The sequence below is a fragment of the Ascidiella aspersa genome, chromosome 3, assembly GCF_963924565.1.
Source record: "Ascidiella aspersa chromosome 3, kaAscAspe10.2, whole genome shotgun sequence".
NCBI lineage: Eukaryota > Metazoa > Chordata > Ascidiacea > Phlebobranchia > Ascidiidae > Ascidiella > Ascidiella aspersa.
In genome coordinates, this window is record NC_139449.1 from 36,221,888 (window position 1) to 36,236,716 (window position 14,829).

At 36.7% G+C, this 14,829-nt stretch overlaps 1 protein-coding gene across 1 annotated transcript in view; it reads left to right on the forward strand.

The window, feature by feature from the left end:
• LOC146162763 (transformation/transcription domain-associated protein-like) overlaps positions 1–14,829 on the forward strand; it is a 91,213-nt gene that overhangs the window by 60,692 nt on the left and 15,692 nt on the right. The window contains 21 exon segments of the mRNA XM_083384260.1: positions 119–204; positions 717–868; positions 1,238–1,390; positions 1,909–2,046; positions 2,487–2,700; positions 3,495–3,653; positions 4,913–5,085; positions 5,921–6,066; positions 6,480–6,693; positions 6,899–7,075; positions 7,359–7,528; positions 8,231–8,387; positions 9,174–9,328; positions 9,733–9,865; positions 10,438–10,578; positions 11,219–11,347; positions 11,989–12,088; positions 12,448–12,599; positions 13,037–13,129; positions 13,488–13,643; positions 14,047–14,319. Of these exon segments, the coding sequence (XP_083240386.1) occupies positions 119–204; positions 717–868; positions 1,238–1,390; positions 1,909–2,046; positions 2,487–2,700; positions 3,495–3,653; positions 4,913–5,085; positions 5,921–6,066; positions 6,480–6,693; positions 6,899–7,075; positions 7,359–7,528; positions 8,231–8,387; positions 9,174–9,328; positions 9,733–9,865; positions 10,438–10,578; positions 11,219–11,347; positions 11,989–12,088; positions 12,448–12,599; positions 13,037–13,129; positions 13,488–13,643; positions 14,047–14,319 (3,271 nt within the window).

Here is a 14,829-nt window from a genome sequence, read left to right on the forward strand (position 1 = left end):
TATTGTTTTTGTAGAACGTTCGCACAATGACACCCACTTGTGTATTGGCTTATGGTATTTTACGACGTTGACATGCGTTGTGTTTATGCCTTTAACGATCCCATTGTTCCTGCTCCAGGTTGGCGGTGGATGTTGCGGAGGTGATCATCAAGTGGGAGCGCAGGAGGATCCAAGAGGAGCAGGAGGAAGCTTCAAACAACGATCGTGAGTCCTCCTCTTCTCTATAGTATACTGTTCCAGCTAGTGTGGCTCATTATTCAAATGCTTTTTTGGTAATGTAGGTTTGTCTTCATTGTCATTAGAAGTGCAAAAACTGATTTATTGCACCAGTTGTGCTTCCTCTTCTGCGTAGTACAGTGTTTCAGCAACTATGACTTATTATCCAAATGGCTCATTTTTGTTCGTTGAAATTTTTTTTTTATTAAAGAAGGTCATCTTTTTATCAGTTCCGTGTGCCTTGCCGACTTAAACCTCAAATAAAAGTTGTTCTATAAGTAAAACAGATCCTCAAACCTCTGGGCAAAACCTCCCAATACAAACACAATATTTCAATAATGTTTCTATTTATTGGATTTTACAACAAAACATAAATACGGTAAAAAAAACGGGTGTTTAAACTGTATTGTTTACCTAAGTCTAATAGTGAAACTACAAAGGTTTTTATCTCCTTTGAGGTTTGTTTTTGCCTCTAAATGCTCCATGTGTATCCATTTTAGCTGTGAAGCGTCTTATCCACCCCGTTGGTGCGATGAGCATTAAGATCGAGCCCCCCTCACCCTCTACCCCCCACACTTCGGGGGTCGTCGTCAGGATCGACAAGAAACAATCGGACAGCGTCATCAACTTTCTGTTGAGGATGACGTGTCAGGTGATGACGTGTACATCGATTGTTTAAAAAAATATTGGGACTGAACAATTGACAGTATTTTTGTCCAGCTTCAATAATTGTATAAAATTATTGTTTTTAATAAATTGTCTTAATTTTTTGCGTTGATTTAATCCTATATTCTTTCTGTTTGGTCTATGTTTTATTAAAACTGCCTACATATTTTACGAAAAACATTTTGAAATACACCACAAAAATGTTGACGTTTCACAGTTGAAATTTCTGCAGTCTAGTTATTTTTTTAATAATCACAAAGAAACTTCACCCGTAGGTTGGTTTCAATTAAGTTTTTTTTCTAATCTGGGGGTTCATTTGCTGAAAAATTCCTATTTTTAATACTTTTTCGTGCAGGTGAATGAGAGCGGCGGCTCAGCAATCGAGCAGCTGTCCCGCCGCTGTGTGGCGCTGTTGCACATCGGTTTAAAGGGAGACATGTGGCCCAACGCTGAACTACATCTGCTGTGGCTCGATAAACTGCTGCAGACCATTGACCCTGCCCAACAGGTACGTGCAGTGCGCAAAACGAAAGTGCTTGCGCTCAAGTTTAAGTCTGGGCTCGAATTTTAATACTTCGTTCGGGATCTAAGCGTGATTGTCTTAAATTAAAATACAAGACCTAACATCCAAGTCAAGTGACGAAAATCTTAAATCAAGTCTGTTTTTAGCATCATCAAAATATTTCGTTTTGGAATCGAAATTTAAGTGCGTGACTACAATTTATATTATATGGTGAATATATGTGCACAGTACTTAACATTTGAGCGTGCGGCTTTATATGTGAGTTTAAAAGTCAAAAATATATTTATTCCATAAGAGTTGCAACTTAGTTTTCATTTAACCGTCTTGTTTTTAAAGGTTTACGAAGTTCTACTATTTTTACAGGTTTTTGATGATAATAATCAACTCACTGGCAGCAAATAATTACGTCTTTAACATAATAAACATTTCATGGGTAGCCTTCAAGGTTACCACTTACAAAATGTAAACTTGTTTTTATGCTGTTTATGTTTCTTTTTACCCAGGGTAACATCGGTAACATTTGCACAGCCCTGGAACTACTCAATCTCATTCTCTCCCTCATACCAAAGGAATCCGTCGTATCCACTCTCAGTCCGCTACAGCAGGGCATTGCGTCATGTATGACGTCAACCAACGTCAAGGTACATGACGTCATTACTTCACACTATTGTTGAATTACCCATTTAAACATGGATTATGCTGTTCTGGCAAATTTGTTTAAACAGAAAAATTGGTATATTTGCTTAATATGTCAAAGCCAAAAAGGTCTTGATAAAGACGTTTCGATACAACCTTGTATCATCATCAGTTAGTGTTTATTTGCGATTAATAAATAATAAAAATCCCATTGGATTTATAAATATTTTGCATGTCAAACACCCAAAACCTATAGAAATCAAACGAATGTATAAAATTAGTGAGCTAACCTAAGTTTAGCAAACTTAAACATAAAAAATACCAAGTTCAAGTAAAGTTATATAACCTCAAAGTTTTAATTCAAATAAAGGTAATTAAAAAGAATGACCTAAATCACTTTATGGAAGTCACATAACAAAAACGTGTATTTGACCTTGGCTTCAAGGTCACTCGTTCCGTGCACAACCTGCTTTCGCGCCTTTTCGGCATTTTCCCGCCAACCGCCGCTCCCGCCGACGACTCCTCTATGACGTCACAGGAGGTGAAGTCCGAGCGCAGTCAAGCGGAGAAGGGGCTTGATATTTTGTACAGTGCTGTTGGTAAAACTGTCACCGAGGGATTAAACACTTATGAGAAGACGGCAAACAGTTTGCCTGCAAGTAAGTGACTGGTTATTAAGAGATATTTGTCTTTTACAACTGTTTTTGTCCTATTGTTTTATAAGCAATTCGTAAAGCTTCGTTTTACCTACTTTTTAAACGATCCGGGACCTGGGGTTTTCTTACGTATTTTAGAACACAGAAAATAGTCTGCCTGTAAGAAAGTGCAACTATGACGGGTTTATTATTCAGTATTTTTACAAGTGTTTTTTGTCTAGTTTTTTAGAAGCAATTAATTTAAAGCTTTGTTTTACCTATTTTTTACCCACAATAAAAACACTATCTAGGGCGTTTACCTCAGGTTTTCTTACGTTTATTGGGGGACCAGAAAACAATACTTTTTGTTGAGTTTTTCGTCTTCTTACAGTGCTAATGCCAGTTATAAGTATTTTTTTACTGTTTTTATGGTCGTTTAAGCTTAACGAGACCTAAAATACCTGAAGTTTTAACAATTTATTGACATTAATACCAGCACAATTATTTAAATTTTGGGGCATTCGCAATTCATATAGTTTCGTGACGGCCTATGAATAAAACAATCAACTAACATATATTTTGGAATTCCAACCTAACAGCAAGGACTTTGATATTTATTTTTGTTCTAGTAAAAGCATTTGTTTGTAGGGAATCTCTCTAAGGCAAACAATAAATGTAAAAGAAAAATTCTTGCCTCGAATCAGTTAAATATTAAACAGGCTAAATCTTTTTTATCGCTTTTTTTCTTTTATCAAATTTCACGTTGCGCACATTCTAGTTTAATGCACTTGTTACAAATCGCTTACATTACTCGACAGGCCTCTACTCCACTCTTATGATCCTCAAGTCAGCTTGCACTCACACACCAGCCTACATCGACAACGTGATCTCATTGTTCGTTCGAGCGTTCCAGAAACTTGTAAAGGAACATCTGCAACCTCACCAACAACCTGGACAACCGAGCGAAGCAAACCCAAGTAGGTTATAACTATGAAAGACTTAAGGCCCGTTTAAACTACAGCTGCACTGAGCTGCGCTGGGCGTAATTTGCATTTAAATTCTATTGTGGCTAGCGTTTCACGCTTTGGTAAACTCAAGGTTACGTTTGGAACGATTTTTACGCCCACCGCAGCTGAGCGCAGCTGTAGTAAAAAAAATTCCACGCCCAGCGCAGCTCAGTGCAGCTGTAGTGTAAACGGGCCTTTATGGTCAGCAAATTGCGAAGTTAAACCAAAAAATTGAGATCCAAAATGAACTGAAGCAATAATACATAGACGCTACATGAATAAAAGTTTTAGTTGTAGCTCAAACAGCAGAATTATTTTAGCAAAGCTAGAAATTACGGACACTATTAAAAGATCTTAAAATATATGTAACTCTTAAAAGGTATATATATATTTGATCTTTTAGTAGTGTCTGACCTGAATTGCTAGCTTTGGTAGAGTATTCTGTTTTTACTGATCGCCCAGGAATTAAGGTCGACATTTATCTCCCTACCTATAGTTGTTCATGCTTTAGTCGTCAGAGATCTGATTCCAAATCCTCGTCTATAGTCTTACCTCCTCCTACTCATTAAATTCCCCTTTCTACAAAATCTTCTCGCGTTTTCTTAAAACCTTCTCCTTCTTCCTAATTCCTCTTTCAACATCCTTAATCTTTCTCTTTACCTTCCTTTGTTCCTGCTTTAGTCAATTTGTCCTTCATAAATCCTGTTTCTCTTTTACATAAACACACCAATTCCTCTTTCAACATCTTTAAATCCCCCTCCTTAAGCTCCATTATTCCTTCTTAAAACCTGATAGATTTGTTTCCAACTTCTTTTTCTTTTCAATAAATTCCTATTTTAACTAAAAGTTCCTCTTCTTTAATTCTATCATCTCTTATCTCCTCTTTTACCTCGCTAAAACTTTTCCTTTAACCCTCCTCCTTAACTACCATATATCCTATTATCTTTTATCTCCTCTTGTACCTCTTTTATCTCTCTTTTAGCATCCTTAAATAATCCTCCTTAACTCCCTTTGTTCCTGTTAATCCCAATACCTCTTACCTCCTCCTGTTTTCCCTCGTTTTCGTCTCTTCTTGCCATTTTCTAATCCTCCTTAACTCTCATTGTTCCTTATCCATCCTGAGCGAGTTGATCGTCACTCATCATTTTGATCCTCCTGCTCTTTTACCTCACTAATCCCGTTTTCAACATCTTTAATCCACCTCCTTAACTCCCATTGTTCTGTTCCAGTCCTGAGCGAGTTGATCGTCGTTTCCCTGGACCTTGTCAAGCAGAGGATCGCTACCATGGCAACGGACACTCGGAAGACGCTCATCAACGTGGTCCTCGTGCAGATCATCGAGAAGTCTCCCGACGCTAAACTGCTCAAGGCTGTCATCAAGGTCATGGACGGCTGGCTCAAGGTCAGATATTTTATGTTATCGGTAAAAAAGTAAATAATATAGTTTAAATACTGAAATGTTTGCTTTAGTTAGTCTTGTTAAGAATCTTGTCATTTACAATGGCTTAAGATTAATACAGTATGTGTTTCCACAACAGAATCTTGCCCTCCAACAGAACACATAATGCCGACAAAACAAGTTCTAAAATTTTGTAATAGCTTGAGAAGCGCACCGCTTCGAACAACAATTCGTCAGCAAGGTCTTAAACTTTCAAAATAAATATGCATTTCGCCATATAAATTTATAAATAAATCATTCGAATTGAGATAAACGGATAATGCCATTCATGGATGTGGCGACTTATGTTTCTTTTTTGGAGTTTTAAACCTTTACTTATAAAAACATTTAAAATAATTGTAGTAGCAGACAGATAAAAACCCATAAATATCGCATAACAGCGCTCTAACAACATATGAATTTAAACAATATCTTATTTCCTATTATACATTTTGATGCCACAAGCACAAACTAGTTAAAATATATAATATTTGGCGAAATTTTAGTTACAGACTGTAAAGTATAACTAATATAGTTAAACAGCACAGTTAATTTGTAATGATAAAGACATTTTAATTTCTGAGGAACTCTTTCACCTACCCTTAGTCTGAGTAAGGTTACAAAGTACTCATAATAATTATTCATGAAATTACATTAAAACTTAAAAAAACAGAACATTTACCTGAATGCTTAGAAACACGTTACCCTATAGAAGTCAAATATCCATCACCTATATTTTCAACTAAATTGCACTATACTTCTTGCTTGGGTAAGTCATGCATTGTTCTTCCTCCTCCAGGCGAAGACGATGGTGGACCTCCAACAATCCCCCTCCCTCCGTGAGAAGTCCCTTCTCCTCATAAAACTCATGAACATTGAGAAGAGGTTCCCGGATCAGACTGATCTTCACACTGGATTCCTAGACCTCGTCAACTATGTTTACAGGTTTAAAGTGCTCTTTATACCTTGGTTCTGTCTGTTTGTTTTGGTCTGGTTTCGGTACTTGTCTGTTTTTTGTGTTTTTGTCTGTTACCTTTCTAATTGTCTGTTCCTTTCTGTTTGTCTGTTACGTGTCTGTTTGTCTATTCCTTTTCAATTTGTGTGTTTTTGGTTTGTTTGTCTTTCTGTCTGTTCCTTGCCTGTTTGTCTTTGTGTCTGTTTGTTCCTTTTATGTTTGTCTTTATTTCTGTTCCTCGTCTGCTTGTCTTTCAGTTCCCTCGCTGTTTTTTTTTTACATTTGGTGTGGTAATTGTCTGTTTGTCTTTGGCTCAAATTTCAAGCTAGCTATTTAAATAATACAAATGAAACGGAACAATTCCCAGCGCTTTTAGTGGTTAATCTACAAGTTTTTCATCCAGGGATGAGACTCTTAGTGGAAGTGAGTTGACGAGCAAGTTGGAGCCAGCCTTCCTCTCCGGACTCCGTTGTGTCCAGCCATCCACCAGGAGGTCATTCCTGGAGGTTTTCGACGGGAGCGTTCAGAAGAACCTCTTCGATCGGATGCTCTACATCACTTGCTCCCAAAACTGGGAAGCGATGGGATCACACTTCTGGATCAAGCAATGTATTGAGGTAGCGCATTTTTTATATGTACTTGACAAAATCTTACATTTGGCCAGAGTCGGACTCGGGTTGTTTTTAACCGACTCCACAGCCCTGCTTCAGCCATTACATTAACATTCCTTTAAAACATTCATAAAAATGCTTTCCGCCTATGTATGAGCTTTGATATTTCTACTCTGATTTTATCCAAATTTAACTTTATTTTCTTCTCCAGTTAATATTCTCTGTGTGCGATCGCGAGACGCCCATTATCGCTAGGGGAAGCCCCTACTTAATACCGTCCATCAGTCACGTGATCAGTCTGGCCGACGCAGCAGAGCGTGACGCGTTCAACGCCCTTGCCAAGGTCAAGACCGAGCCGATGGACATCGAAATGGACAGCAAGGAAGAGGTAAAGTATCAAATATACAGTAGGGATAGTACACCGAAAGCCATCGCAGACTATTAAACGGATCTGTCGATCACAGATGCAATCAAGGCAGGAAGTCTTTATCAGAAGTTAATAAACACAATGATGGTTACAACAACCTAATTCCTTATTTAAATAAAATCAATAAAAAAGTTACCAAGACTTTATCAACACAACATTAAAAAAAGACTTAAATCAACACAACATAAAAAAAGAAAAAAAGTCTTGAAAAACATATTTTGAACTTTCTCTTTTCTTTTCTCAGGATGTTGAGAAGATGATGGATCAGAGCGAAGACTCCTCGGATCTCGGAGGAGCAGGAGTTGATGCAAGGAAGCAGGTCAAAGATGCTCCAATGTCCTCCAATGCTCCTGGGATGAGGAATCCAGCAACATCCAGTGATCGGACCCAGCAGCTTAACACGCTCATCACAAGGTTTGTTAAAAACGATTTTTATTGTTCTTTTTCCTCTGTTACGTCACGCGTTCGCGAACTTTTGCCTCTTTTGGATGAGGGTCGACGATGCTGACTTCAGGGGCGCGCTATATAGATTACAATTTGTTGATAATAGCGCCATATAGACTTTGCACTTAAGTCAGTGTTTTCAAGTCAATTGACCTGACTCAAGTCGTTTAGGTAAAATGGCTTAACTTGACTTAGTCGTTTCGAAAACTTGGGTCATTTACACAGATGACATAACGTATGTTGTCCTAGTATTTCAACAAGTTCTGGTATTGTTTGTGAAAAAGAATAGGTTTGTGCTTATTTTGTAAACAAAGATAGACAATTGACATCAACGCTCATCACAAGGTCGGTTAAAAGTCTTGGTATTGTTTTTATGCTTATTGGGTAACAGAGATACAACAAGTGACATTTTTGTAAAAATACAACTATTTGACAAGGTGAACACACGGTTTTTTTATGGCTCATCAGTGACTATTTGCGAGAATTTCCCCCTCACTGGAAAGAGTTTTATTTTGAATAGAACAGCGGTTGTATTCAAATTGACACCATTTTTAATAATAATATATCACAAAATATTAGCTTTTTAATGTTGTCCCGACATTACAACTTATCCAGAGTACGTGTTATGGCAGCTTTGCAAATATCAATTTGACTTGCTTTGTTCATTACCAGGCATTGGATGTTCTTGGAATCATTGTCGGAAGTTCGAACTTCAACTTTCCTATTGGCCGCCACTCAGCTTTGCCACAACGATTCGAAGCTGGCTCACACCGTTTGGTGCAGACTCTTCCCGCGTATTTGGGCTTCATTCTCGGAACGACAACAAAATGCAAGCAAAACTAGTTTACTTGAACTAGATGCGTTTAAAACATGTTGTAATCATCTTGTGAAACTGGTTTCGTATCACTGACGAAAACTAACGAAATACGCCTAAAAAGCCAAAAAAACACAAAAAAGTATGTTAACTGAAATCAGTCTGTTTTCAGGGTTCGATAACAGAAGTCAAGATTACCAAATCGTTTATTTCCGTAAAGATTTTTCCTTTTCAACGACAAAAAGCGTTGTTTAATATTTTTATAAGAGTTATAGTCCATTAACAATAATTTTGGGCTCTTCCCATTCGTCGATTAAAATTATTTTAAATTCGTATTTTTTTATTTACCAATATAAATTAATTAAGTTTGCTTCGGGCAGCCAGTTAAACATTCTTTAAAAATGCGTTAAAACAGCCTTCGAGATCTGAGAACCCTCTGATAGGGGTAACCAGCATGTATGTGTTTTATTCTTTAACTTATTGTTTGCAAGATGCGCAAAATAAATTGAATCTTCAATAAAAATATAAAAGCCATAGTATTTGATCAAAGCAACATTTCGCAATATACACACGTTTCAGCAATAACTCCTGCCATCATCAGTGTAAAAATCAAGTGAAGATAAAAGCGATGTTTTACACTGATGATGGCATGAGTTATTGCTGAAACGTCTGTAAATTGCGAAATGTCGATTTTATCGAATATTATGGCTTTGATATTTTTATTGAAGTTACTAAAAAAAATGTATTGTGTTCCTATGTTTTTACATTACTGTGTTCGAAAATTGAATCTTGTTTGTTTAGATATTGGGTGAGGAGTTGAGTGCATTCGTGTGCAGCGGCTCGCACCTTGTGCAACAAGATTGTCAACCTTCAGCTGTTCATTCCATTGTTGAGGCTTTCACCAACTGCTCCCCGGGTATTCCCCTAAAACCACAGGTCGTCAAATATCTCGGAAAGTAAGTTGGAGAATGTTTTCATTGTTACGTAACTATCAATCGAAAAATGACGTAACTTTATTGGCAGATATTATCCGATTGTGACCTAATACAAGATGCTCGAACAATCGATTGTGATGTAATTGTAGGTGTTTATTGACAATGACGTAACACTCGCCTGTGAAATAATCGGTTGCGTCGTAGCAACAATTCAATAATAATAATTGGTTATGATGTCATAGTAAGTTGTTACAGCTGTGACGTAACACTGCTCGTTTCTGCTTGAAACGTAATTTTGGCAGAACCCAAATACATATGATAAGGTTACCCTTCACATTATAATCGCTGCATTAATAACGATACTATCACTTGGTATCGGGTATGTGAACCGGTCCAATAATATATTGACGTGTGTTGTTCTACAGAGCCCATAACCTGTGGTTTCGTTGCGCGCTTCTCTTGGAGCAAATGTCCACTGAAGTTGGACTCGATTCGGTGAAGTCAAAGTCAATTGCTTCGGCCCTTGAACCTGATCCTATTGCTACAAGGAAACAGAATGTAAGTCTTCAATGTGCTCGTTTACCCGCATTAACCAAAGCGTTTGGGCTCGGCTGTAATACATTCTTAGCCCCTCTTTTTTAAATAAAGTAACGATCATCAAATATTAACAGATTTAAAATAGATTGACATACAAAAATTGTGCATTACACTCGATTAACTACAGTCGTAATTAAAAAAATGAATTTCAAATTATTAGTAAAAAATTGTGAAGAGAATGGGATATTTAATTACTCATGCTAAGAAACGTAACCCTACAAGCTGTGTGTAGCGATTCTTATATATTCCGACGCTCGTTAATACTAATATTACAAGTTCCATATAATTAATTTGTATTAGTGTGAGTTAAAAAATAAATTCGATTAAAGAGAAAATTAATTCTATTTTTTTGGTTTGTCTATCGCACCCCCAGACAGATTGCGGTACCCATACTCGAATTTTTATCAAGTTCATTTCTAAATGTTGCTAATTAGTTCACGGCACACTTTAGTATTAGAAATGGATTTTCCTGAACCACTGGTTTACTATTTTCAACCTAATCTAAGCTTTTAACGACGAGGTAATCTTTCCAGATACTCGACGCATTGTGCGACCTGTACTCCCTGCTTCGTGAGGAAGACATGTGGACGGGATTGTGGCAGCGCAGATGTATTTACCCCGACACAGCTAAAGCGATGGCTTACGAGCAACAGGGATTCTTCGAACAAGCTCAGGTATAAAAACAAAAAGCTGGCGTTGTTTAAAGTGTTGGTTTTTATGTGAACGGCATCACGTCACTATCGCTGTAATTGTATTCGTCATAAACGGGATTACTTCGTGACGCTATAAACTATTTCGCCTTCGTCTTCTGTGACATCATAATGTTTTTTTTTTATAATAGAGCGGTTAGTATATTTTCTCGACTTTTTTTTCTCGACTGAAGTTTTTCTTTTTATCTATTGAATCAAACCTGAAAAATACCGTCTTTTTCTTGTTTTAACATGACAAAAAATATTCAAAAAGTAAGAGAATCTCTCAAACCTGGATAAAATTGCTAGGGCAAAATATGTTTGCCAAAAAGCAAATAAAAATCAAAACATAAAATATTTCATTAAAAAGCAAAAATTCTCTCATAAAAAGAAATTTCCACTGATCACACAGTTAAAGCATTTTTTTATATCTCGATTTCCTTGAAAATATTTTACAATAAACTTGTTTTTTGGTAATCGTTTATGGAATTTTGCACCCATTAAAAATTACCCGCAGCATATTTAGAATAACAAAACACGCAAAAAGTATAAATATTTTCTTAAAATTAGCAGAAATACTTGCACTAGTACCCATAGATGTTTAATCTTTTCTGTCAATCAATAGTCGACATACGAAAGCTTAATGTCACAAGCGAGGGAAGAACACAACAAAGGTCCAGCTCCGTACAACGCCATCCCTGAGTACAAGGTCTGGGAGGATCACTGGATCAGGTGTTGTCAGGAGCTCAACCAGGTATTTGGACGCCATTTTAGGTCTGCTGCTGCTGCTAGTACTATACACATTCTTTCGATAGATGAATAAGCCACATATGCTAAAGAACTGTGAAACAAATTGATTTACTCCGAAAAATAGGCCTTTTTTATTTGTAAAAAGTTTTTGAGTAATGAATCCTTGAATTTTGTTGTCAAAATGTTGCAATAAAGTATAAAATTGACTTTGTAACTAAGCTGAACAAACATTTCTATGTGAAAAACGAAACGCTACTATTTAACAGTATAACCGGAGGTCGTGAGTTCGAACCTCACCAGGGGATATTTATTTTTTCTGGCCTTGCTTGGACTGCAATCGTGGTCATACTGACTGATTTCGATTAACCTTGCCGAAGCCATCCGCTGCAATTGATATACATTTTGAACATATTCTTCTTTGAGGAAAGCTCATTATTTCATTAAAAAGCGATTTTTAATTTGGGCTTTGACAAAAATTAACTAAGTGTTGTTAGGGTCTAGCCTAGTGTAAAAACACTGCATTGCTACCAAACATTTTATCATACAGCTCTAGAAGCCGCCTTTCGGTTATTTTTGTTTGTATTCATTGCTATTTTAGCTATGTTTTAAAACTATTTATGTTTTTAAACTGTTTTTTGGTTTCAGTGGGAGATTCTGAACGAATACGGAAGTTGTAAGAGCGTTTGCAATCCCCACCTAGTGGTAGAATGTGCTTGGAGGCTCCCAGACTGGAACAATATGAAAGGTGAGTGCCGCTAGGGGGCGCCTGTTGTATAATTCTAGGTTTTAAGAGTCAATTTTACCTAACGTGTTGTTGTTTTACCTCCACAAGTTTTCATATTTTAAATATATTTCTATTTCTTTAAAACAAAAAGAAACAGAAACAGAAGACAAACAGAACATTTACAAAATTATATTTTTATTTGATTTATTATTCAGTTTGAATTAATTTGAAAAAACTAATTCAATTTAATCCAGACAAATTCAGATTGTGTTTTATCTGTCATTTTTGTGAAAACGTCCAATTTTGGTTGGATGATGCTGTTATACACAGCTAAAACCTTCAAGCGCATTTTTTAAACCTGATGTATTGTGTCGTCACAGACGCCCTTGTGCAAGTGGAGATGTCTTACCCGAAGGAAATGGCTTGGAAGGTTTATATGTACCGTGGATTCCTTGCCATCTGCCACCCAGACGATCACCACCTCAACCTTATTGAGAGGCTTGTCGACATGGCAAGCTCACAAGCTATTAAGGTAGTATGGTGATTGGTGATATAGGGATATCCTATACTTACTATAGCCGATGTTTTGGACACAAAGCATTGGGATTTGATCCAAATGACGTCATTACCAAGCTCAAATAAGAGTTTTTTCTGGAAAAACGAAAATTAAGATGCAATTAGTTTTCTTGTTCCCCCTAAATGTCAAATGTTCTTGTGCTCAACCTAAGGGTCGCGATCCTAAATTGGCTCGCTGCTTAATTTGTTTGCGTCGCCGATTGCAGTAGTTCTTATGGTTAGATTTAGTGAGATTGGTTCTCAAAAAGATTGCTTTAAAATTAAAAAAAAAAACGAAAGCAATATGACCTGTTTGTGCTAATTTTACTACGTTTTGTACAAAAGTTAAAAAAAAAATATATATATATATATATATGGAGAAACAGTGGAATTAACCTGTATTCCTTAATCCAGGAATGGAAGCGCATTCCTCGCATCGTGTCTCACATCCACACTCCGCTCTTACAGGCTGCACAGGAGATCATTGAATTACAAGAAGCAGCACAAGTAAGTCAACACTGTAAAGTATTGTAGCGTTTCTAAAGCCTTAATTTTATTTATGTTTTTTGACTTGATAAATTTATACACGTTTGTTTTACATTTTTTCTATACTGTATTTTGTTTTAAAGCTGTTTTTAGCTGTTTTTTTGCAAGTTTTTACCATTTTTTTTAGGTCCTTGTTTTAAACTTTCTTTATATTGATTATTATTAGTTGTTTTTGATTTTTTTCTCAAATTTCCTCTTTTTAAATAATTTTACTTTTTTGGCATGTTATTCACGAAAATCGTCCGAAGTTGTTTCTTGTTAACCTCTTCTTCCTCAACCCGCCCGTTAAATCACCACATTCTTTACATATTCCTCCCAGGTCCACCAGAGTCTCCAGCCGAGCAACATCGGACGCAACAACTCACTCCACGACATGAAAGCGATCGTGAAGACTTGGAGGAACCGGCTCCCAATGACCTCGGACGACCTCTCCCACTGGAGCGACATCTTCACCTGGAGGCATCACCACTACCAGGTGCTAGAGAGACGGCTTTAAAACACACAAAAAATTGTTTTGTTTTTATTAATTTTATTAAAAGTATTTGCCTTCGTGAAATTATTCACTTGCCACATATCACACTGCAAATAATTAAATACTTCATAGACCCCGTTAAACTATTTCACGTAACCCCTAGGGATTCATGTACCCCATTTAAGAACCCACAAAACAAACCATAAGATTACTACAAAATGATATTTTACAAAAAATGAAAACTTGTTTTTTATTATAGACTGTTGATTAAATTCTCTTTTTTATCAGTCCACGCTTACGATAAGGTCCCAGAGTCCCAGCAAGATACTATGTGAAAAAAATTAATTAACCCAACACTACACTAGAGCCCCTTAAAACAGTTGATTTTACTCTATTTATTCCACAGGCGATAGTGCACGCTTACGACACAGTGTCAGCGTCCCAGCAGGATCCCAACTCAACCCACGCTATGCTTGGTGTACACGCCTCAGCGTCCGCCATCATTCACTACGGTAAAGTGGCGAGGAAACACGGTCAGATCAACTCCGCCCTGGACTCACTGTCCCGCATACACGCAATTCCTTCGGTTCCCATCGTTGATTGTTTCCAGAAGATTCGACAGCAGGTCAAGTGCTATTTGCAGATGGCCGCAGTTATGGGAAAGAACGAATGCATGCAGGTGAATGATTGTGAAATGGCTAACTATAAGCATTGGTATTTGATAGTTGATGTATATAAAGCTTACTAAATAAATGTGTACAACATCTTCTGTAAAGGCCCAAATTAGTTAGGATGTGGAACCATTCTTAGGCACACTACAGCATTCTAATGCTAAAAGTTTTAAATCAAAACAAAACATCACATTATTACCACTATAACGCTACATACATGCATTGTCACGTCAGAATATATGTAAACGATCTATTTAACAAACCAGCAGTATATTTAGGAACCATACTAGCTCTAACAACAATTTGTTTTTTTTTTGGATTACAATTTTTTTCCTATCCATATTTTAACCTACTACGTCATTTTAGCTTCTTTAATTGATCCTAAGTAATTTTATTTTTTGAATAAAAACATTGCTTCTACTCCTACTATGACGTCACTGACCCATCACTGTGACGCCAGGGTTTGTAGTTAATAAATGGAACAAACATTCGGTATATTTAAGTCTCTCTTATTCCTC